The 24,366-nt window shown below is 47.5% G+C and overlaps 1 protein-coding gene across 5 annotated transcripts in view; it reads left to right on the top strand.

Moving 5' to 3' along the window:
* DENND2A (DENN domain containing 2A) overlaps positions 1-24,366 on the top strand; it is a 105,269-nt gene that overhangs the window by 79,561 nt on the left and 1,342 nt on the right. For all 5 annotated transcript variants that reach the window (XM_041752610.1, XM_041752612.1, XM_041752611.1 and 2 more), the window contains exons 14-19: positions 762-910; positions 13,204-13,381; positions 14,831-14,872; positions 21,636-21,753; positions 22,326-22,571; positions 24,211-24,297. In XM_041752610.1, coding sequence (XP_041608544.1) covers positions 762-910; positions 13,204-13,381; positions 14,831-14,872; positions 21,636-21,753; positions 22,326-22,571; positions 24,211-24,297 — 820 coding nt within the window. The remainder of the gene's footprint in view (positions 1-761; positions 911-13,203; positions 13,382-14,830; positions 14,873-21,635; positions 21,754-22,325; positions 22,572-24,210; positions 24,298-24,366) is intronic.

Genomic DNA, 24,366 nt, shown 5'->3' with positions numbered 1-24,366 from the left:
TGTTGCTGGGGAACCCTACACTATCCTTATGCCAGATGCAGATGGCTTGGCCATGGAGATGTTGACATTATTGAGCCCCACTATGTGTACAGCACTGGGCAGGTGCCATACTTGGAGTAAATCACCACTCTCTGCTCACTGTGAAGGAGCCAGCTATTTATAGAGAAAAACACACATGTGAGCAGTGACTTGAGATAAATTCGAGAACATTTCAGCAAGTACAGAATGAGAAGATGTGCCCACTAAGTGTGCAAGCTGTAAGACACATCCTAAGGGAAGGATTGGTATGAGGTGGGGTTTATTGAGAAATGCCTTCTAGAGGAGATGAATCTTGAAAGTGCTGCCTGGATCTGTTGGTCCTTCTGTGTGATCCTGTGACTCCATTCCAGCAGGTGATATTCCTGGTGAGGCAGAGACACTTTTCTATGGGACTCTAAGTGATAGGACATCAACCATAATGAAACTCCTGGGGAGGGGGGCAGTCCCAACACATCACTATCAGGCAGAGCTTCCAAGCTTTGGGGCCCAGGGCCATTGGTCCTGCCATCCCGTCTCCCCAGCTCCATCTGAACTTTCCTTACCCTCCACTGTGAGACAGAGTTCCTACCAAGTGTAACTGCCCCCGCCCCCCAGGCTCCTAGAAGCTTTCTTCTCCCCAATCACTTTGGCCTTCCCTGTTTTCTTTCCCTTTTCTCCTGAGGACCTCAGAGCCACAGGCCTGGGGTGCGGCCCCTCCTCATGGCTGTCCTATTCTCTGGCAGGTGATTGAACTGTGCCGCCCCCTGGACTCCAGGCTGGAACATGTAGACTTTGAGTCCCTCTTCTCCTCTCTCAGCGTCCGCCACCTGCTCTGTGTTTTCGCCTCCCTGCTTCTGGAGAGGAGGGTCATCTTCATCGCAGACAAGCTCAGGTACCAACCTTGGCCACTTCTGCTAAAGTGTCTGCCTGACAGTCTTAAACTGTCTAGATTGTGCAGGGCAGGTGACTGCCTGGGACTACAAAGGAAGCACCTCTTGAGGGAAGAAGGCAGGTAAGCGGGCTGCAAGGCCTGGAGGTTTAGGAGGCACACGAGTTCTGTAAAGCACAGGTAAGCCTGTGCTTCTGTGCACTACTTATCTGATATTCTGGCCGCCTTTCATTCATCCTGCTGTGTGCTAGGCACTCTGCTGTGCACTAAAGGGATGAGAGTAAAAGAGCAGAGCTGTACTCAAGAGTTTTCGGTCCCGGTGGGCCGGAGGTTGGGGGGTGGAGGGCAGAGAAGGGAGCAGGGCACCGGGTACTATGCTGTAAAGGCTTACTGGAGCAGTGTGTTCTAGAACCAAGGAGGGCTCTCATTCAGAGGAGGCCAGTTTTGGCTGAGTCCTAAGACTAAGAGCAAGTAGAAAGCACACTCCAGGCTGAGATACACAGGCAAGGATAAGGGGGCCGAGCATGTCACCTTCAGAACCTGGAAAGCCATTCACGGTGGCTAAGCAGAGTGGCAGGCAGAGCAGGAGGCAAGGAGCCAAGGTTCACAGAGGGTTGCAGGGCCATGCTTCAGCACAGATGGATCCCAAAGGCAGCCCTTCCTCTCAGTGTTGAAATAAGTTACATAGAACCACACACACCTGCTCATGGCTTGGTAGGATGCCCCCCATGTCCAAAGGGTCACATTCAATGATTTGCAAAGCCCAAATCAGAGAAGAGCCAGAGGGGATGCAGATAGGCATTGGAGTGAATGAACTTTAAAAAGAAAAAGAATTCCTGGCTTTTTCATCACTTCACAATACTGAATCAGAGCCTTCTTTGCTTCGGAACTTCTTTGCTTCGGAAGCAGCACAGGTGGTGACTGCCACTCCAGGAAGGGCTGAGATGTGGGGTCTGGCCATAGATAGACCTGACAACCAGGGAAAGCAGATGAGGCCAACCAAGGAGTCCATCTGGAAAGAAGAAATACCAAAAACACAAAAGTAGAAGAACTCTGGTTTGGAGAGGAAATATGACTCCCAAATCTGGAAAACACAAGGGAAGGAAGAAGAACAGGGAAAGAAGAACAGAAAGGACAGAAGGTATGAATGTGGAGCTCATCAGGAACGTGGTAGGAAATGGAATCCAGTCCTCTCCTCCCACTCCAGCCCATCTGGTCATCTCAGTGATACTCCTCTTTGGACAGCAGCCATTTGGCTATTCCCAGCTTGCTCCCAGTCCAGTTTTTAGCGAGCTATTCACTTTTACTGTCATGCTTATTGCACTCCCTGTGCACTGGGGTCTGCTGCGGAAGCAGGCCGACTCTCAGCCTGCAGCTGGTGCTGGGCACTGGGGAATTCAGACTGGAGAGTTCTAAGGTTGGGGCTCTGGAAGCTAAAGATGAGTAATAACCCTTCAGTGACCGGGGGTCGGATTTCATCTAGGAGCTGTCTGTATTCTCTGGAAGCCCTCACTTTGTCCCCCGGAAGTAGAATTCTCAGGCTCAACCCGGGGGAGGGGAACGCAGTGGATCTCAGAAAGGCCCACGCAAGAAGTAAAGGCCAGCCATGTAAACCTGCTGCCCGCCCAGACTGGAGAGAGGGCCGAACAATCCCACGAGGAGCTTGCTTCCTGTGTTGAAGATGGGAAGCTTGGGAAGGTGCAGCCTGAGAGAATGTCTAGGAAGATGGGCATGGCTGGAGAGGAGCATGCCCTCTCCTGGCTTCCCTCCCTGGCAAAGTATCCAAGTATCATCTATTTTTCTTGTCAAAGTACAATGAGAGAGAAGGTGGGAACAGAAAGGGTCAAAGACAGATGCATCCTTTAAGGACACCAGAGGGGACGAGTCAGGCTTCGGGTGCTGAGACACCAGGAAACACTCGTTACAAAGATGTCTGGGAAGGGACCACCTCTCCCTCCTGCCTGGACAGATTTCTGGGTTGACGGGCTGAAGCCCCTCCCCCAGAGCTGCTCTAACAGGAGACAAAGGAAAGTGAAGAAACTGCCGTCCCAGTGAATGGACTGTGCCCAGTGGTGGCTGCATCTGGGTTAGCTCTCCCAGCCCCTCCCCTCCTGTCCTAGGGCAACTTTATTGGTGGGTCATCGATGTTGTCTGACTGGAGGGGACTTCGGAGTGTCTCTCCTCGCCCCACCTTCCATGATGCCTGATATTCTACTCTTAGAGATTGAGTCCCTTGGAACAGCAGATGCCCACGAGCAGGGGTAAAATGCTGGCTGTGGCTGCTGCACAGACAGGGCTAACTTCGGTTCTCTCCTTGGGTCCAGAGCCAGGCCACAGTGCAGTTAACTACTCTGTGTGTGTGTGTGTGTGTGTGTGTGTGTGTGTGTGTGTGTGTTTATAGCTTTCAGACTTGCACATTCATCTCTCATCACAAAGGACGCAGGGGCTGAGGGTGCTCCTAGGAGGAAGGAGGATGCCTGAATGTCCTCAGTGGTGGGCGCTGGGGCTCCTCATTTATGAAACCAGGGCTCATCTGCATTCAGGCCCCTCATCACTGAGACTTGCTATGGCTCCTGTGTCACCTTGTCCCCAAAGGCAGCCCGTGCTCTTCTTGTGACAGATGGCTCAAAGGGTTCTCTCTTGCCCAGTACATTCTCTTTCCATCCAGTAAGCATTCCAGGCAGACCTGAGGAGGTGGAAAAATAAATAAATAAAAGGCCCACAGAGTGAAGGCAGGAAAAGAAAGAAACAGCATGAGCAAGCCTGCCGACAGTAACAACATGGCCACCACAAGGTGGACTGGAATGTCACCTCTGGGCCAGGCTCTCGGAAGGGTTTGACTCGTGTTCTTTCAGGCTCCTGACAACTCAGTCAGAAAGCATCTATTGTTAGGAAACTAAGGAGCACACAGAGGTTAAGTCACTTTGCTCTGATCAGCCAGTGGTTAGTGGGAGACTTGGGACACAGGCAGCCTGGCTCCAGAGAAGATGAGAAGGGAGGAGGAGGAGCACCACCCCACGTGGTGGGGGTGGGTGGGTGAAGGGCAGTGCCTGTGACCCCTTTAACAGAATACATAAGGAAAGTCTTTTTTAAAACATGCTATTGAGGGCAGCCCTGGTGGCGCAGCGGTTTGGCGCCGCCTGCAGTCTGGGGTGTGATCCTGGAGACCCGGGATCAAGTCCCACATCAGGCTCCCTGCATGGAGCCTGCTTCTCCCTCTGCCTCTCTCTCTCTGTGTGTGTGTCTCTATGAATAAATAAATAAAATCTTAAAAAAATAAAACAATAAAACATGCCATTGAGACCCTATTTGTGCTTGGCGGGCAGGCTTGTATTGTGTACTGAAGAAGCCAAGACCTCCATGCTTTTCTCCCCAGAACCTCCCTCCCTTATGGCCTTCAGCTGGGACCCAGTTAGTCAGGTGGAGCTGGGCGACCCCACAGTCTTTCCAAGCTCTGAAATTCTCCAACTCCATGGGCCAGAGTGCCCCGGGCCTCTGATAACGGAGGAAGAACCTGCTAATGGCCCCATTCCTGACCCACGATCCACCTCCTCAGGCATCCTGTGCTTTCCAGAGTGTCCCAGGGGACGACTTGGGGGATGACCACCTCATGTGCCCATCTGTGCAATGGGGGAGAGGACTATCTAATTCCTGCAGGACCCCTCCAACTCAAATGCTGTGTGATGCCATGAACATGCTGTTGAGGGAAAGTCAGTGCTAACACCCCACATCTCCCCATGCTTCCCAGGCTCACTCTTCTCCTGGCCTCATCTGGTTCAGTAAAAATCACCTGTGCAGCCTGTCCCTGCTACTGTGGCCTCCCTTAGAGTGGTTCTAATCCTGGACTCTTCAGAGCTGGTGTGATACCCCAGTAACTGTGCATGCTCCTTTAATGCCCCTCTACATGTGACTTGGGTTAGAGTTAAATACCATGTTGTGAGTCCTTTCCAGGATTCCCAGGCCTCTCTCTAGGCTATGCTCAGAAATCGGGATGCCTCTGCACCTCCTTTTGCAGCCTACACTCTGTACTTCTGGAGGCCTCAGGGTTGGGGCTCTCTGACCTTTAATTGTAACCCCTTCCCTGATAGGGTAGTCTGGCTCACCTGTAAGAAAGTGACACAGGGGCAGCCCAGGTGGCTCAGCGGTTTAGCGCCACCTTCAGTCCAGGGCGTGATCCCAGAGACCCGGGATGGAGTCCCATGTCAGGCTCCAGTCCCTGCATGGAGCCTGCTTCTCCCTCTGCCTGTGTCTCTGCCTCTGTGTGTGTGTGTGTGTGTGTGTGTGTGTCTATGAGTGAATAAATAAAATCTTAAAAAAGAAAAAAAAGTAACATGGCTGGAGCTCAGTCAGTGAAGCATGTGACTCTTGATCTTAGGGTTGTAAGTTTGAGCCCCACGTTAGTGTAGAGATTACTTAAAAATAAAATCTTAAAAAAAAAAAAAAGTGACATAGCTGGTGATCAAAGCACAGAAACTCCACCATAGAACATCATGAGTGAAAAAGCCAGAACCCATCTTCCCTCTTCCAGCCTGCTCTGCTTACTGGGGTGTCCCTCCAGGAGGAATCTCCATCCACCTAATGCTGTCTGATTTACCGGCAAAGAGCCAGAAGGAATTGAAGGGAAGGGTTCTTTGGCTAGACCATGACAAACTAGAGCTTGGGGGACAGTGGCTGGCTGCAAGTCGTCTGAGCTGGGAAAGCCTACCAAGAGAGACTTCCGCATATGCTCCCATGGGGGCTTTCATCCTCATCACCAGGCACAGTACTGCACATGGCATGTGTGATCCTATTTCCAGCCCTGTTCAGCTAGAAGTGAAAACAAGCCTCCACAGTCTTCTAATTCTCCCCAACCTTTGTGAGACCGCAGAACACATGAGTGCAGGACATGCCACGAGCTCAGTGAGTGGCCGCATGGCAGCCATTGTGGACGTGAGCCTGCATTTGTGGACGTGAGCCTGCATTTGGCCTGTGGTTCCCCCACTCCCACCCCTTGCTAGTCAGTCTGCCCACTGCAAGAGGAAGTAGCTGGGACTTGTGGCAAATACTGAATGAGTTATAAAAGGGTTTTTAAGTCGAGCCAAAAATCTATCAAATTTAGAATAACATTTTTGCTCCGTTTCATCTTCAGGGTGGACACTGAATGTTTCTTAAGGCACTGTCAAGCCAAAGTTTGACAGATGCAAAAGAAAGAATGTTGTTGTGATGGCTTGTTCTATTGTCATAGCAACCCAAATAAATATTTTCTTATACCCCTTTCTTCATTTCCCCAATGATAAACATTTGTTTTTTAGTTTATTAATTTCAATTCCCAACATTCTGACTAATCTACAGACCAGGCCGAATAATAAAGTCAGAGCTGCACATAAACAAATTTGTCCAAAAGTTTTATGGAACAACGTTTTTGTTGTTGTTGTTGTTTTTAATTTTATTTATTTATTCACAAGAGACACAGGCAGAGACACAGGCAGAGGGAGAAGCAGGCTCCTCACAGGGAGCCCGATGTAGGACTCAATCCCAGGACCCCAGGATCACGACCTGAGCCAAAGGCAGATGCTCAACCGCTGAGCCACCCAGGTGTCCCTATGGCACAAAGTTTTTAACATTTTTTAAAAGATTTTATTTATTTATTCATGAGAGACACAGCAAGAGAGAGAGAGAGAGAGAGAGAGAGAGACAGGCAGAGGGAAAAGCAGGCTCCATGCAGGGAGCCCGATGCAGGACTCAATCCCGGGACTCTGGGATCATGACCTGAGCCAAAGGCAGATACTACTAAGCCACTGAGACACCTAGGGATCCCCACAAAATTTTTAACATTCAAGAAATTTCCTTTTTATCTTTTTATTTAGAGTATATGAAGACTGTAAGCCAAATGAGTACTGATAAGTAGGATTAGGTGGTCCAATCTTGATAAATACTGGAGTTTGCCCTTAGCTTCGGCACATGAGCAACTGCACAGATGAGTTCCTAGGTAGCTATGCACCTTCATTTTTTTTATGTGCTCCTTTTTGCTTTTTTTTTTTTTAAATCAGTTTCTGTAAGCCTAAATGGGGATTCCCTGTCCTGTCTAGAATCAGTTGTGCTTGGCGATGTTTGCCATCTCAGAAGAAGGTAGGGTAGGGCCACCTGGGTGGCTCCATCTGTTAATTGTCTGCCTTTGGCTCAGGTCACGATCCCAGAATCCTGTGATCCACTCCTGCATATCTATCTCTCTCTCAAATAAATAAATATAATCTTTAAAATAAAGGAAAAGGTAGAGTTTGTGAACATGCCCTCTCTAGGCAGAACAGCTGCCCAAGGCCTATCTGCAGGGTGGTCTGACGTCCAAAATACTACTTCAGAAGTCCTCAGAGTGGCTAACAGTCTTAGAGGTACATACATTTAATTCAGCAAAATCCTAAGAAAAACACAACTTAGTAACATAATGGCATCAGTCTGATTAAATATTAAATATATGAACAACAAGAAGAAAACATTTGGAGCAAGATTTACTTATTTTTAAAGATTTTATATATATTCCTGAGAGACACAGAGAGGGGCAAAGACATAGGCAGAGGGAGAAGCAGGCTCCCTGCAGGGAGCCTGATGTGGGACTCCATCTGGGGACTACAGGATCAAGCCCTCAGCCAAAGACAGACACACTTAACCGCCAAACCACTCAGGCGTCCCTGGAGCAAGATTTAGAGACTAGCATAACCACAGTTGTCTTCTACCTCAGATCCATCACTAGCAAAATATTGGGCTAAAAACTTGTTCCAGATCTTCCATCAGGGTCACATGCTCCCAGGCTGTGCTTGCTTTGTGTTGCCACCTTTATGTGGAGCTCACTGCAAGGACTCAAAACCTCTCTGGTACTTTTATCTATAGTTTGTCCGAGGCAACTTCACTACTCTTCTGTCCTGTCTCCACTAATGAGCCTTGGATTATCTTCTGATGGCCTTGGTTCTTTTCACTTTGCAGCTATTTCTAGTGCCTGGTTTTCTCTCTCATAGATTTGTAGTTTGTAAACATTAAACAAGGAAGGAAGGATGCGTGGGTGTCTCAAATTGCTAAGCCTCTGCCTTCAGCTCAGGTCATCATCTCAGGGTCTTGGGATTGAGTGGAGTCCCTCGACTTGGGCTTCCTGCACAGTGGGGAGTCTGCTTCCGCATCCCCCTCTGGCCCTCCCCCTAGTTTATGCTCTCTCTTGCTCAATCTCTCAAATAAATAAATAAAATCTTTAAAAAAAATAAAGCTGGAAGGAAGTTAGAAATTATCTAGGCCACTCTACTTATTTTACAGATGAGGAAGTTCAGGGCTTTTACCTGAGATCATACAGAAGGTAGCAGAGTCCATTTTCTTGAGGCCCAGCCTATGTTTTTTTAAAGTTTGGCAACATGTTACTTCCAGGTGTGAAAGTACAGTGATGGAAATATGGTAGCTGGTGCATGTGACATCCACCTCCCATTAGGTCTCCCCAAGTACCAGACCAGACTGAAGTTTGCCTTCGCTCATATTCCTGGGAATGATAGATACACTAGCAGAGATACTTTGCTTGGGATACCAACAGATGCTGATGGGATCATTCTTCAAATTCCTGGGGAGTCTAACTTAGCAAACACATTGTTTACTTTTCTGGTAGCATTTTAGAGAAGGCTCTGTGTTCAGTTCTTACTGGTTCCTAGATAAATTGGAAGGTTGCTGAACATAGTAACCCCACATATGGCAACAGAGGTTTGCTAGCAGCCAGAATCAAAGTGTCTTCCCTAGGAGAACTTCAGTACGCACAAGTGCATCCTGATGGCTCTAGACTAGTGCTTCAGCCCTCATAGGGCACCACCAAATAGCAAAGCATTCTGGGACCTGACTCTTCTCCTCTGTGCGCTTCTTTAAACCCTGTGGCCCAGCCAGCCTCCCACATGGGCATCACCTCCCTCCCCTCCTGTACAAATCGATCACAGCTGTATGCTGGTGTTGCTTTCCTCTACCCCCACAGTAACAAGAGCCAGCTGCGAGGGCTCTGGTCCTAGGACTTCCTCCAAAACATTGCCTCTCCTCTAGCCAGCAGATGCTCAGGAAAGCTGTGTGGCAAGCACACTTGAAAAGTTATCCACAGTGTCGCCCAAACCAAAGCCTGTTCTTTCCATATTCCTAAGAGACCACCCATCCTAGCAGTGCCCACACCTCACCCCTCACGGAACATTCCTCTAGCCTCTTTGAACCTCGGAATAAAATTCCATTAGCACTTGCATGAGAGACTGAGAAAAACACAAACAACACTCAAAATAATCCCATCTTTTTCTCCTCTACCATTTATTTGGGGGGAAGAGTTGTCACTATACAATTTGCAGAATTCGACCTTTCCTCCTAGTGTTTCAAGAGGGAGAGGTGGGTGTTTTTTTTCCAGCATATTGATGTGGGCTAATAAGCGAGAGGAATGAGCCACTCCTCAAACACTGCCCACCTGTTGTCACGAGTGCCCTATGCTCCATATGTGCCTGCCAGTGAGGTGCTAATGATAGCCAGGTGTGAAACATTTGGCTCCAGCTGCAACAGCACATCAGATGATTTAAAAACCAACAAACAAAAACCACTTGTTAGGAGACATAGCAGAGGCAGCACCTACCTAGTGGTCAGCAGGGTACCCAGCTAAGTTGTCATCTTTGGTCCCCATCAATATTGAATTCATTTGTCCTTTAGCTCAGTGCATTCCAGTGGCATAAATGAATTCGATCTTTCTGGAACATTTATTCACCCACTGTGTGTATCTGGCTAGTCCTGGCATTGCTTATCATTCTTCCTGACCTGTTGCAACTGCCTTCCTCATCCAGCCCGTTCCCACTCTGCAGCTGAACAGGGATAGGGGGGAGTCTCCCAGAGCTGCTGGACTGCCTAGGCCTCCCCTAGGAGCCATAGGGTGCTCTGGCCACAGAGAGAAGCCAGCAACTGATTACACTTTCTCATTCCAGTGATGAGGCTGCAAGAAAGCAAGAGGGCAGAAGGCATTTTCTTTGAGTTGGAAAAAAAAAGTTAAACACATTTATTTTTCTATCTCAGTGATTGAGGAAACCACAAAGGCTTCACACTGTGCCTCTTCATGCCTCCATTCCCCTCCTCGTGGCTCTCCCCACCCCATTGCAGAGGTCAGCTTCCTCCCGGTCTTTTTAGCTATTAAAATTCGTAAGAAGGGTGGTGCCTGGCCAGTTTAGTCAGTAGAGCATGGAACTCTTGATGTCAGCATTGTGAGTTCAAGCTTACAAGGTGTAAAGCTTCCAAGAAAAAAAAAAAAAAAGATTCAAAATAAGATGAACTCCATCTGTAAGGTGGCTCTGTGTCTAAAATTCTGTGATCCTATAATTTCCCTGGGGTCAAAAGTGCTTAAACCACAACTCTGAAAATACTTCAGTGTGAGCACTGCATTTGAATTCTCTGTTAGGGAGCAAGTGGAAGTGAAAAGCTTCAGAGACTGCTGACATGGGCTCCGCATGACAGCTCCCACCGCCGCAGCCCACGTGGGAGCCACACTTCTTCCACGTCACATTTAAGAGTTTATAGCAAATGTGCTATCAGAAGAGATGGGTTTCATCCATGAGGCTCCATTCAGGGAATTCTTTCTCCCAGTCCTTAAAGTCCCCCTGGTCACTTGGGGATGAAAGCCAACATCCTTGTAAAACATGGAACATACCAGAATTCCTTTTTTTTTAAGATTTTATTTATTTATTCATGAGAGACACAGAGAGAGAGAAGCAGAGACATAGGCAGAGGGAGAAGCAGGCTCCATACAGGGAGCCTGACATGGGACTCTGTCCTGGGACTTGATCCTGGGACTCTGGGACCATGCCCTGAGCCAAAGTCAGATGCTCAACCACTGAGCCACTCAGGCATCCCACATTACCAGAATTCCAACTGAACTATCACTGTCCACCTGTCTCCAGCCTCCTGTTCTATGGTCCAAATTGTTGACGTCAGACCCTTTTAACTGCAGGCCGTGTCATGAGAAATGCCTCTCACGTTCAGACTTAATGCAAACACCACATGCAAGCACACAGGTAGTCACACCTGGAACAAAATGCAGCATACTCTCTTCTCATCTATTTTTTTGGTATTTCTAATGCTGATTACAGCCCACTAAAATTATTTCAGGACTCAGTAATGGGCTGCACAGTGTAGTCTGAGAAGACCTGTTTTAGCCCAACTATCCCCTTTTTATTTTAACATAAACAAGCTAGTTTCCTCAGCTGTGTCCTCACAACTGTAGTATGCGAGCGAGCAGATCAACTTTGTATACTGCTCACACAGTGACAGAGATTAGTCCTAAAATTTAAAAATTTTAGAACAAGGTAAATTCCACACATTCAGTGATCAAGAAAAAAACATTTTTGTAAGATTTTATTCATGAGAGACACACAGAGAGGCAGAGAGACAGGCAGGGGAGAAGCAGGCTCCATGCATGGAGCCCGATGTGGGATTCAACCCTGTGCCCCAGGATCACACCCTGAGCCAAAGGCAGAAAGGTTCAACCGCTGAGCCACCCAGGTGTCCCAGTGATCAAGGAAATTAAACACAACGGGTGAGCAAGTCACTAACAGTTTTTACATTCCAGAATATCTAAGAGAAAGGGATGCCGGGCAGCCAGGTGGCTCAGCGGTTTAGCACCGCCTTCAGCCCAGGGTGTGATCTTGGAGACTGGGGATGAAGTCCCAGTCGGGCTCCCTGCATGGAGCCTGCTTCTCCCTCTGCCTGTGTCTCTGCCTCTCTTTCTCTCTCTCTCTCTCTCTCTCTCTCTCTCATGAATAAATAATAAAATGAAATCTTTAAAAAAAAAAAAAAGATAAATGGATGCCTTAGGAAAAATGCATTGGGAAACAAAGAAAGTCATTTGACTGCCTTTATAGAGATACTTGCTTGATTGCAGCACTCTGGCACAGAATTCCAAAGTATGCCTGTACAGGTGCTTGACGTCAGTGGAATCCAGTAAGGAAGTATTCATCTATCCGGTTCTGCTTCCTTGCAGTTATGCCTAACAGAGCAGAGCGGAGAACTGGGGCAAACACTCAAACAAAATGCTGGTTACAGGGCCTGTGCCATGCGGAAGATGCAATATAATCAGAGGAGAACCTAGAGGAGGCCCTTGCCTATATTTTATTCTTACACATATTTCTAACAAGATTCTGAAGTTTAAAATCCCATGGCATTTTAGAAACAGCATATTAGAATGGGAGCAGAGAGGGTCTGCCCTCAGCAGGCTCACCAGTGACAAGAAAATGCAGGGAAGAAGAGAAAGTCAGCTCCTGCTCACCTGGAGAGGCTGCCGGGCATCCCTGTGTGTGGCACGGTGGGGAGGACATTCCAGCTGATAGTCCCGGGTAATCCAGCTAGTCATCTATGCATGAACCCAGGCTCCACACAGAGCACAGGGGATAGTGATCACAGAAGCTCGGGGCTTGCCAATAAAGGCTGTTCCATGATCGTTCTTCTTTAAGGGAGACTCCCAATGTTGTTATTTTTTTAAGTTTTGAATGCTGGGTAATGCTAGTGCTTAAGTTTTGAATGCTAGTGTACATGAGTTTCACTTTTACACAACAGAGCCTCGGAGCTGACTGCTGCCGTATAAATACCAGAGTTGCCCCATTTCTCTTGATTGCACCTAGGTATTCATGCTTGGCTGAGCAAATGTGTGGAAGAGAACAAAGAGAAAGCTAGTGTTAGAATATAGAAGCATCTTCAATAAGAAATTCATGAGCATCCATGAGAAAAGAGACTTTAGTTGATATAGAAGGGTTTAGGAAAGAGGGGTGGAAGTGAATGATCAAAATGTCACAAGAATGTAGTTCACATGTGAAGGAACACTAGCAAAAATTAGCTGAGGCATGAAATTCATCCTTCTAGCTGTGTCTTTTTTTTTTTTTTAATTTTTTTATTTATTTATGACAGAGAGAGAGAGGCAGAGACACAGGCAGAGGGAGAAGCAGGCTCCATGCACCGGGAGCCCGAGGTGGGATTCGATCCCGGGTCTCCAGGATCGCGCCCTGGGCCAAAAGCAGGCGCCAAACCGCTGCGCCACCCAGGGATCCCTCTAGCTGTGTCTTAAAGCCTCACACAGGCTCCATGTGCCTGGACAATCTGTGTTAGGACTGTGTTACATAATGTACCTAATACATGTATGACACCTTTTCTGACAAACATGCCTATGGGATGGAGTGCCCACATTTCTCTCCAGCCTCCTCCACGGAGGCTGCCCACCCTGTGAAGCTGAGCAGGCCCTGTCCAGAGCTTTCCCTGAATCTGCCCCTTCTCCCCTTCTCTACCTTCTGCTGTAGCACGCTGTCCAAGTGCTGCCACGCCATGGTGGCTGTCATCTACCCCTTCACCTGGCAGCACACCTACATCCCCGTACTGCCACCTGCCATGATCGACATCGTCTGCTCACCAACCCCCTTCCTCATCGGGCTGCTCACCAGCTCACTGCCGCTGCTCAGGGAGCTTCCACTGGAAGAGGTGAGCTCTGGGGACATCCCTATTCCCTTCTGGTGGGGACCAGAGGGTAGAGGGGAGGTGCTGGCTAAGGCACCACAAGCACGCCACGTCAGAGGATACAACCCCCAAGCCTGCTTCAGTAGATCCTCGGTGACTGCAAGTTCAGTTTTCTCTAAATGAACCCACTGGCCTGAACACCCATGGAGAAAGGCAACAATCCACAACTTAGCCAGATGTTAAAACACTTGATCTGTAAGTAGCCATCCACCCTATCCTGCCCTCCCACCTCTTTCCAACACTGAGGAAGAAAGGAAGGAGCTAACAATTGCTGGAATTTATATTTGGACTAATAACAAAGCTGATGAAGATTGTGCCCCTACAAACACTGATGTGAAAAAAGACAATCACTAAAATGTTTTTAATGATCCCCTTCTGGGTTTTCAGGTTACACCCACATGAGGGAAGTCCTACCTGGCATTTCTGTGGGTCTTTAGCCCCAGTCCCTTCCTCTAAATAATCTCTATCCCATGTACTGATGTCTCCCAGCAGTCAGCAAGGGAACCATAGGGGCCTAAATGATACCACTAACTTCTGAACCCCCAGGGGAACGCCTGTCCCTGAAATTCATCCCAAGCCCCCAGATGTGGCTCCTCTAATTGCCTAGGTAGGCCTAAAGTATTCACCAGCACATACAGGTCTTTGAGCATGTGTTTCTGAATGGCAAGGAGTTTGGGTACCCTGTGATTCCTGCAATGGCTCAGTTTAACCCCACGTGTGTGTTTGAGAAGAAAGGAGAGAGCTGCCTCAGCTCCTGGATATGTACATCATCTGGGATGTATTACAGTCTGTGTTTCCAGCTGTTGGTGAAAACATGGTGGCTGTGCAGGCCTGTGCTCTTCCTCCATCATAGCCAGTGGCCCATGCTGAGGTCTAAAAGAAGCCCTCACTTGCCTCTCTAAGCCCCTGCAGCTTGATTTTACTCTCTAGTTGGATCCACTCCTCTGGGTTCCTCTCCTCCTCTCCCACTAAGAGAAATGACAAGGCCAAGTGGGTAGCTGGGAGGAGAGAGACCCTTAGGAGTGAGAAGTACAGAGTTGAATGGAATGGAAATAATGGGCCCTGTAGCATCTTTCACCCACCTCTAAAAACCCACACACTAAAAATCCATCCCAGAGCCTCTGCCTTAGCCAGACTGGGAATGGGGCAAGGAGTCCAATCTGTGGTAGACACATGGCCCAGCCTGTGGTTTCAGTGTTGAAAGCATGCAATTCTGGAAAGCTCTTCTCCACCCCCTACCTCCCCTCTTCATCATTTGTGGCTACAGTGGCAACGTCAGGAAACCACAAATGGGCCACTCCACCCTCCACCCCAGCTGCCTGTCTGGATGCCAAGAAGGAAGAAGACTAAGAGTCTATCACTATACCCTGGAAGCCCTGGTGACAGTAATCAGCCCTTTTCCTCATCTTGCAGGTCCTTGTGGTCGACCTCGTCAATAATCGCTTCCTCAGACAGGTGAGTAAAAAGGCCAGCTTCGGGGATCCCTGGGTGGCTCAATGGTTTGGCCCCTGCCTTCGGCCCAGGGTGTAGTCCTGAAGTCCTGGGATCAAGTCCCGGGATCGAGTCCCGCATCAGCCTCCCTGCGTGGAGCTTGCTTTTCCGTCTGCCTGTCTCTGCCTCTATGTCTCTCATGAATAAATAAATAAAATCTTAAAAAAAAAAAAAAAAGCCAGCTCCAACCTGCTGCTCTTTTTTCACCTCTTTGCTATTTGGGACACAGGTTTCCAGGTCCAGAAAGGCTCCTTCCTTGATGGGCCTGGGATTTCAAAACAGGCCAGTGGGCTTGGGTGATACCTGGCCAGGGCTGGGCTGAGTACAGGACTGAAGGCAAGGGCCAAAGAGGAAGGGCTAGGCAAAGGATTTAGTCTTTGTGTATTGTGCCACAAAATTGTTTTCTAACAATTAGAAGCTTTGTAAAGGTTATATCTATAGATGCTTATCTTTTTCAAAATGTTTTTTAAAAATATCTGTTAACAAAGTTTATATCAAGTGGAAAAAATTAGGACACATGATTATAGACATTATTGTCTTGATCTTATTTTTTATTAAAAGTAAAGAAAAAAAACAGTTTGGCCCTTAACACAGGTGCCCCACCTCCCCTGCAGTTAAAAATCTGTATAATAACTTTTGATTTACCAACAACTTAATTACCGATAGCCTACTCTTGGCCAAAAGCTTTATTGATAAAAGCACATATTTTGTATATTATATGTACTATATGCTGTATCCTTACAGTAAGTTAAGCTAGAGGAAAGAAAATACTATAAAGAAAATCATAAGAAAGAAAAAACTCATAGGACTGTACTGGACTTATTGAAAAAAACTTGCCTATAACTGGACCTGTGCAGTTCAAAACTATGTTGTTTAAGGGTCAACTGTGTGTGTGTGTGTGCACGTGTGTGCATGCACAGGTGTGTGTGCGCACCTGCCTCTAAAAGAGATTGAGAGGAAAACACCAAAACATGGATGTTGGCTGTCTTGGGGTAGAAGACTGAAAAGGAGACAGTGAATGAGTGATCTTAAATTGTTTTAATATTTTCATATATTATCAGGGCACCAGATGGTTCAGTCAGTTGGGCGCCTGCCTTCTGGTCAGGTCATGATCCCACGGTCCTGGGATTGAGCTCCACATTGAGCTCGCTGCTCAGTTCTCCCTCTCCCTCTGCCCTTCCCCCTGCTTTTGTGCTCTCATGCTCCTGAGCTTGCTCTCTCTCTCTCTCTCCCTCCCCCTTTCTTCCAAATAAATAAAATCTTTTTTTAAAAATACATTTTCTGGGATGCCAGGGTGGCTCAGCAGTTGAGCGCCTTGCCTTTGGCCCTGGGTGTGACCCTGGAGTCCCTGGATCAAGTCCCACATCAGGCTCCCTACAGGATGTCTGCTTCTGTCTCTGCCCCTCTCTCTCTATGTCTCTCATGAATAAATAACTAAAATCTTTAAAAAAAATACACTTTCTTGTTATCACTTGTCAAAGAGGGCTAAATCCTATTAGATCTTGCAAAGAATCTTTACAGAAAGGTTTTCCAGGCATTCTGGTGAATTGCTTTTAAACTTGGCATTGCCATCCTGCTGAAAAGTCCTGTCATGTTCATGTTTTGTTTTTTTCTTAAGATTTTGTTTATTTATTCATGAGAGACACACAGAGAGAGGCAGAGACACAGGCAGAGGGAGAGGCAGGCTCCCTGTGGGGAGCCCGATGTGGGACCCAATCCTGTTCTCTGGGATCACGCCCTGGGCTGAAGGCAACGCTAAACCGCTGAGCCACCCGGGAGTCCCAAGGATTTCCTTTTATTTATAACTGCCTAATAATTCTATTATATGTGTATATATGTGTATATGCATTCCATTGTGTGCATGTGTATGTATATATATATCATGTGTGTATACATATACACACAATCGTATTTTCTTTATTCATTCATCCACAAATGAACACTTAGGTTGTTTCCATGCCTTAGCCTTTGCAAATAGCGCTGTGATGAGTATAAGGGTGCAGATATGTCTTCAAGATAGTGATTTTAGGGCGCCTGGGTGGCTCGGTCAGTTAAGTGTCTGACTCTTGATTTCAGCTCAGGTCATGATCTCAGAGTGGTGAGATTGAGCTCTGTGTGGAACCCGCTTATGATTCTCTCTCTCCCTCTCTCTGCCCCTCCCCTCCCGCACTTTCTCTAAAAAAAAAAAAAAAAAAAAAAAAAAATTAAAGAGGCACTGGGTGGCTCAGTGGTTGAGCATCTGCCTTTTTTTTAATAATTTTTTTAAAGATTTTATTTATTCATGAGAGAGAGAGAGGGAGAGACACAGGCAGAGGGAAAAGCAGGCTCTGTGCAAGGAGCCCAATGCGGTACTCGATCCCTGGTCTCCAGGATCAGGCCCTCGGCCGAAGACAGGCGCTAAACCGCTGAGCCACTTAAAAAAATAATAAAAAAAAATTGATGATTTCATTTCCTTCAGATATATACCAAGAAGTGGGATTACTAAATCATATGGCAGTTCTATTTTTAATTTTTTGCAGAACCTCCATACTGTTTTCCATAGCGGCTGCACTAATTCACATTCCTCCCAACAGTGCACGAGTGTACGTCTATTTCTGATGGTTTCTTTCACTGTTCAGAAGCTTTTTTTTTTGTATCGGAGTTTGATTTGCCAACATATAGCATATCACCCAGTGCTCATCCTGTCAAGTGCCCCACTCAGTGCCCATCACCCAGTCACCCCAACCCCCCACCCACCTCCCTTTCCACCACCCCTTGCTCGTTTCCCAGAGTTAGGTTCACCCTCACTGATATTTTCACTCATTTTCTCTCTCCCCCCCTTTTTAAAAAATATTTTATTTATTTATTCATGAGAGACAGAGAAAGAGGCAGACACACAGGCAAAGGGAAAAGCAGGCTCCATGCAGGGAGCCCAACGCAGGACTCCATGCTGGGTCTCCAGGATCACACCCTGGGCCGAAGGTGGGGACTAAACTGCTGAGCCACCCAGGGATCCCCCTCTCCTTTCCCCTTTAATCTCTTTCACTTTTTTTTATATTCCTCGAATGAATGAGACCATGTAATGTTTGTCTTTCTCCAACTGACTTATTTCACTCAGCATAATACCCTCCAGTTACATCCACAATGAAGCAAATGGTGGGTATTCGTCCTTTCTGATGGCTGAGTAATATTCCATAGTATACAAAGACCACATCTTCTTCAACCATTCATCCTTTGATGGACACCAAGGCTCCTTCCACAGTTTGGCTATTGTGGACATTGCTGCTATAAACATTGGGGTGTGGGTGTCCTGCCGTTTCACTGCTGCATCTGTATCTTTGGGGTAAATCCCCAGCAGTGCAATTGCTGGGTCGTAGGGCAGATCTATTTTTAACTCTTTGAGGAACCTCCACACAGTTTTCCAGAGTGGCTGCACCAGTTCACATTCCCACCAACAGTGTAAGAGGGTTCCCTTTTCTCCACATCCTCTCCAACATTTGTTGTTTCCTGTCTTGTTAATTTTCCCCATTCTCACTGGTGTGAGGTGGTATCTCATTGTGGTGTTGATTTGTATTTCCCTGATGGCCAGTGATGCGGAGCATTTCATCATGTGCTTGTTGGCCATGTCTGTGTCTTCCTCTGTGAGATTTCTGCTCATGTCTTTTGCCCATTTCATGATTGTATTGTTTCTTTACTGTTGAGTTTAATAAGTTCTTTATAGATCTTGGATACTAGCCCTTTATCTGATATATCATTTGCAAATATCTTCTCCCATTCTGGAGGTTGTCTTTTAGTTTTGTTGACTGTTTCTTTTGCTGTGCAGGAGCTTTTTATCTTTTTTTTTTTTTAAGATTTTATTTATTTATTCATGATAGTCACACAGAGAAAGAGAGAGAGAGAGGCAGAGACACAGGCAGAGGGAGAAGCAGGCTCCATGCAGGGAGCCCGACGTGGGATTCGATCCCGGGTCTCCAGGATCGCGCCCTGGGCCAAAGGCAGGTGCCAAACCGCTGCACCACCCAGGGATCCCTGATTCCACACAAATCTTAAGATGATTTGTTCCAACTCTCTGAAGAAAGTCCATGGTATTTTTTTTAAAGATTTTATTTATTTAATCATGAGAGATACAAAGCAGGAGAGAGAGAGGCAGAGACACAGGCAGAGGGAGAAGCAGGCTCCATGCAGGGAGCCTGATGTGGGACTCGATCCCAGATCTCCAGGATCAAGCCCTGGGCTGCAGGCGGTGCTAAACCGCTGTGCCACCCGGGCTGCCAGAGTCCATGGTATTTTGATAGGGATTGCATTGAACGTGCAAATTGCCCTGGGTAGCATTGACATTTTCACAATATTAATTCTTCCAATCCATGAGCATGGAATTTTTTTACATCTCTTTGTGTCTTCCTCAATTTCTTTCAGAAGTGTTCTGTAGTTTTTAGGGTATAGATCCTTTACCTCTTTGGTTAGGTTTATTCCTAGTATCTTATGCTTTTGGGTGCAATTGTGAATGGGATTGATTCCTTAATTTCTCTTTCTTTAGTCTCATTGTTAGTGTATAGAAATGCCACTGATTTGTGGGCACTGATTTTGTATCCTGTGCAGAAGCTTTTTAGCATGATGTAGTCCTTGTTTGTTTTTGCTTTTGTTACTTGTAACGTTTGGTGTCATATCCAAAAAGCTTTGCCAAGACCAATGTCAAGGAGTTTTTTCCCTGTTTATTTCTAGTAGTTTTACAGTTTCAGGTCTATCTTTTTTTTTTTTTTTTTTTAAATATTAGAGAGAGAGAGAGAAAGAGAGAGAGATGCCTGGGTGCTTCAGGGGTTGAGCATCTGCCTTCAGCTTGGGGCGTGATCCCAGGATCCGGAATCGCGTCCCACATCGGGCTCCTTGCGTGGAACCTGCTTCTTCATCTGCCTGTGTCTCTGCCTCTCTCTCTCTCTCTCTCTCTCTCTCTGTGCCTGTCATGAATGGGAAAATACAAATCTTAAGAGAGAGAATGAGAGAGCAAGAGCACACATGAGGGGGTTTCGGAGAGCAGAGGCAGAAGCAGACTCCCTACTGAGCACAGAGCCTGACTCCAGGCTCCATCCCAGGACCACGAAATCATGACCTGAACTGAAGGCAGCCACTTAAGACTGAGCCACCCAGGCCCCCCTCAAGTCTTATCTTTAACTCTTTAATCTGTTTCACGTGTAAGTTTGTGAATGGTATGAGATAGGGATCCAATTTCATGCCTCGGCATGAATTTCCTGGGGCCATTTGTTGAAAAGGCCATCATTACCCCCACTAAATTCTTAGCCCCCTTGTCAAATATTAGTTGACCATGTATGCATGGGTTGATTTCTGGGCTCTTGACTGTTTCATTGATCTATGTGTCTGTTTTCATGTCAGTCCCATACTGTTTCTTGTTTGTTTGTTTGTTTGTTTGTTTTTTAAGATTTATTTATTCATGAGAGAGAGAAGCAGAGACACAGGCAGAGGGAGAAGCAGGCTCCCTGCGGGGAGCCCGATGTGGGGCTCAATCCCCGGGACTCCAGGATCACACCCTGGGCCAAAGGCAGGTGCTTAACTGCTGGGCCACCCAGGAGTCCCAAATAAAAATCTTAAAAAAAAAAAAAAAAAAAAAGCCATTGCAATTTTGGTAGGGATTGCACTGAATCTAAAGATAGATAGCTGTTGATTTTTCCAATTCTTTTTTTTTTTTTTTAAGATTTTATTTATTTGGGATCCCTGGGTGGCACAGTGGTTTAGTGCCTGCCTTTGGCCCAGGGCACGATCTTGGAGACCCGGGATCGAATCCCACGTCGGGCTCCCGGTGCATGGAGCCTGCTTCTCCCTCTGCCTATGTCTCTGCCTCTCTCTCTCTCTCTCTCTGTGACTATCATAAATAAATTTAAAAAAAAATTTTTAAAAATAAGATTTTATTTATTTATTCATGAGAGACAGGGAGAGAGAAGCACAGACACAGGCAGAGAGAGAGAAGCAGGCTCCATTCCATGCAGGGAGCCTGATGTGGAACTCGATTCCAGGTCTCCAGGACCACACCTTGGACTGAAGGCGGCGCTAAACCCCTGAGCCACCAGGGCTGCCCTGATTTTTCCAATTCGTGAACACAGAATATCTTTCCATTTATTTATATATCTTTTTCAAATTCTTTCATCACTGTCTTCTATATCACATTTAATCCTTACAATGAAGTAAATATTGATTAGTACCTGATTTTACAGGTGAGGAAACTGAGGCTCACATTGCTTGTAAAAAAATGAAATCAAGAGGGACGCCTCACTGGCTCAGTGGAAAGAGCACGCGACTCAGTCTCAGGGTTGTGAGTGTGAGCCTCACGTAGGATGTAGAGATTACTTAAATAAATAAAACCTTTTTAAAATGTGGGATCATGGAGGTGCCTGGGTGACTCAGTGGTTGAGCATCTGCCTTTAGCTCAGGTCAGGTCGTGATTCTGGAGTTCCAGGATTGAGTCCCGCATCAGGCTCCCAACAAGGAGTCTGCCTCTCTCTCTGTCATGAATAAATAAATAAAATCTTTAAAAAATAAAATGTGGAAAAATAAAAAATAAAATGTGGGATCAAGACTCAAATCTCAGATCTCTATCTCTAAATCATGTTTCTTCCACTAAAACAGAAACTGCCAAGATTGCCCTGCAGCATATCCAGTGTGACCTGCTGGCCAGGATGCCACTCTCATCCCCAGAAGCATTGGGGCACTGGCCCACCTGCTTTTTTCTGCTTTACAGATGGATGATGAGGATTCCATTCTCCCCAGGAAGCTTCAGGTAGCCCTGGAACACATTCTGGAGCAGAGGAATGACCTGGCTAGTGACCAGGATGAAGGACCCCTGGACTGCAAGCGTGGTAAGTGGTCAGCCGCCTACCAGACTGCCTAACACTCTTCCGTCTTTAGAGTCGGGCAGCAAATGGGCAGGTGACTAGTCCTTCCACGTGGCATGGAGTTAAGCAGGAAAACTGTCGCAGAGAGGCGTGCAAGGAGAGAAACTGGGTGTGTGAGCCCTTTGTCTGGGTCTTATGCTAACAATGAATTGTGAGAAAGAGGGATGCCTGGGTGGCTCGTTGGTTAAGCGTCTGCCTTCAGCTCAGGGTGTGATCCTTGGGTCCTGGGATCGAATTCTGCATCAGGCTCCCTGCAGAGGGCCTCCCTCTGCCTACATCTCTGCCTCTCTCTGCGTGTCTCTCATGAATAAATAAATAAAATCTTAGAAAAAAAAAAGAATTGTGAGAGTTTCCCACCTCCCTCCTCCCTAAAATGCTCAAATAAAGTGGGGGGAAGAGATGGTTTCATTACTCTGGGTAACCTTTGTCACGGAAGATTATGACTCGCTTTAGTAGTTACTTGTGCCCGTGGGCTATCTGTGCTCTGCCCCTGCCCTCTGCCCTCACCAGTGCTGACCCGTCCTTACTCTGCTCAGGCCCGGAGTCCAGTCCCTTGAATGAGGTGGTGTCCGAGGCCTTTGTCCGCTTCTTTGTGGAGATCGTGGGCCACTACTCCTTGTTCCTGACAGCGGGCGAGCGCGAGGAGAGGACCCTGCAGAGAGAGGCCTTCCGCAAAGCCGTCTCCTCCAAGAGCCTCCGCCGCTTCCTGGAGGTTTTCATGGAGACCCAGACCTTTCGGGGCTTCATCCAGGAGCGGGAGCTACGCCGGCAGGATGCCAAAGGTTAGGGGGCACCTTCCATGTGGGGGCCCTAGGCAGCTAGAGATACCAGGCCCCAAGAGGCAGAGGAGCAGGAAGGAAGGTCATGGGTCCAGGGCGCAGATGGAAGCAGCAGCCCGGCCCCCTTCTGAGAAGGCTCCTTCTTGCCCCCTTGGAGCTGGTCACACTGCCCCAGTGTCTTGCCTGTCTTCTCTGGCCATCTCTTTCCCTTCTCACAGCCTCTCCCAGAACCACATTCCAGCTTCTGGTGGCAGGTTCTCCTTTTGTTCCATCTTTCCAACTTGATACAACTCTGGAGAACATGCTTTCCTATCTCTCACTGGCCCCTCATCTTCTCCTCAGGCCTTTCCTCCCTTCTTCCCATCTTTCCTCCCGGTTTCCCTGGAATGTGGCCCTAGGCAGGAGCCAGCTAGAATGGAACAAGGGGAGAGAGAAGATGGCTGTGCCCCTTACTCTGTGTCACTGCCTCCTCACACTCAGCCGGATTAGTAGGACAGCAGAGGTAGGACAGCAGAGACTCTCCCAACTTGGGGAGCTTGTGGCTCATCTCACCAGGGAACCTGCACTCTTCTCTCCTTCCCTTTCCTGTCCCCTCTGGCTGGGTTCCATCACACTCCCAGGGCTGGAGGAGGGGAAGTATGTGAAGGAGGATCAAATCACTCCCCTCTCTTTCTTGCATCATCTTAAGTCCTTTTGGGAATCTAAAAGCTAGAAATGTTGGTAAAGCCTAGCACTGATGGGAATTAGACCTGGGTGGGGTAGATGCTTACCACAGTGTGGGGAGAAGCCAGCGTGGTGGGCAGGGAGAGCAGAGAGGGTCCCAGGAGAACCTCTGGCCCCAGGCCTTGGTGTGGGTCCTCCGGTGCTGTGATGGCAAAGGCTGGGGGAAGGAACTGAAGCCTTACATTCCTGGAGCTCTTTGCAAAGTAAAGGCAGAGGCTGGCCACACTCCAGCTATTCTGAGGAGTGGTATCTGAAGAGACAAAAGGAAATTGATTAGAGCCTGGCTCACACAGCTGATGGCAGGATTCCTTGAAATCGAAGCTCTGCTTAGGAGAACATCTGCTTCCAGATCACTATCTGATGGAAAGGTTGAGATACAAAAGCTTAAAAGTATCATGGAAGGCATCCCCTGTCAGAGAAGATGAGGGAGAAAGGAAGACAGTAGCTGAGGCTCACACCCTGGTAGCAGCTGAAGGCACCTCTGAGGTGCCTGTCTGGCCTTCCTGAGCTGACAGATGGCAGACGGATTCCCAGGAAGCTCAACCACCTGGCCAGTGTTCCTCTTAGGGGAGACTGAGGAAAAGGGAGACTACAGGAGTCCTGAAGGACAGGGCCGTCTGGTTCATCTGTGAAACTGCGTGCCTGGCACAGTGTAGACACTTGGAAGGTGTTTGTTGAATAAAAATAGGATTTCATGTACGAGCTAGCTTTACAGCCTTCCAAAGACAGTTATTGCACAAGGCTGGGCAATTATAAAGGCAATAAAAACCCTCATAAACCTTCTGATTCGGAGCATGTTTATAGGAGCAGCTCGTCTCAGAAGCAAGGTTTCTTTTTTTATGGCAGTAGGGAAATGAATATGTTTAGCAGAGAGGGAGAGAGAAGGAACTAAAATGGCTGGGATTTCTCTTGCCAACAGGTCTGTTTGAGGTCCGAGCCCAAGAATACCTGGAAACACTCCCCAGTGGAGAACACAGTGGTGTCAATAAGTTCCTGAAGGGACTCGGTAAGACCCTGCAGTCTCGTTCCCCGTCACCAGCCTCTGGTCCACAGAGTCCCGGTGGCTTCCCTCCAC

Source organism: Vulpes lagopus, chromosome 4 (genome assembly GCF_018345385.1).
Source record: "Vulpes lagopus strain Blue_001 chromosome 4, ASM1834538v1, whole genome shotgun sequence".
NCBI classification, from domain to species: Eukaryota; Metazoa; Chordata; class Mammalia; order Carnivora; family Canidae; genus Vulpes; species Vulpes lagopus.
Note: the sequence above shows the minus strand (reverse complement) of the source record. Positions and strands in the feature narration are given on the sequence as shown.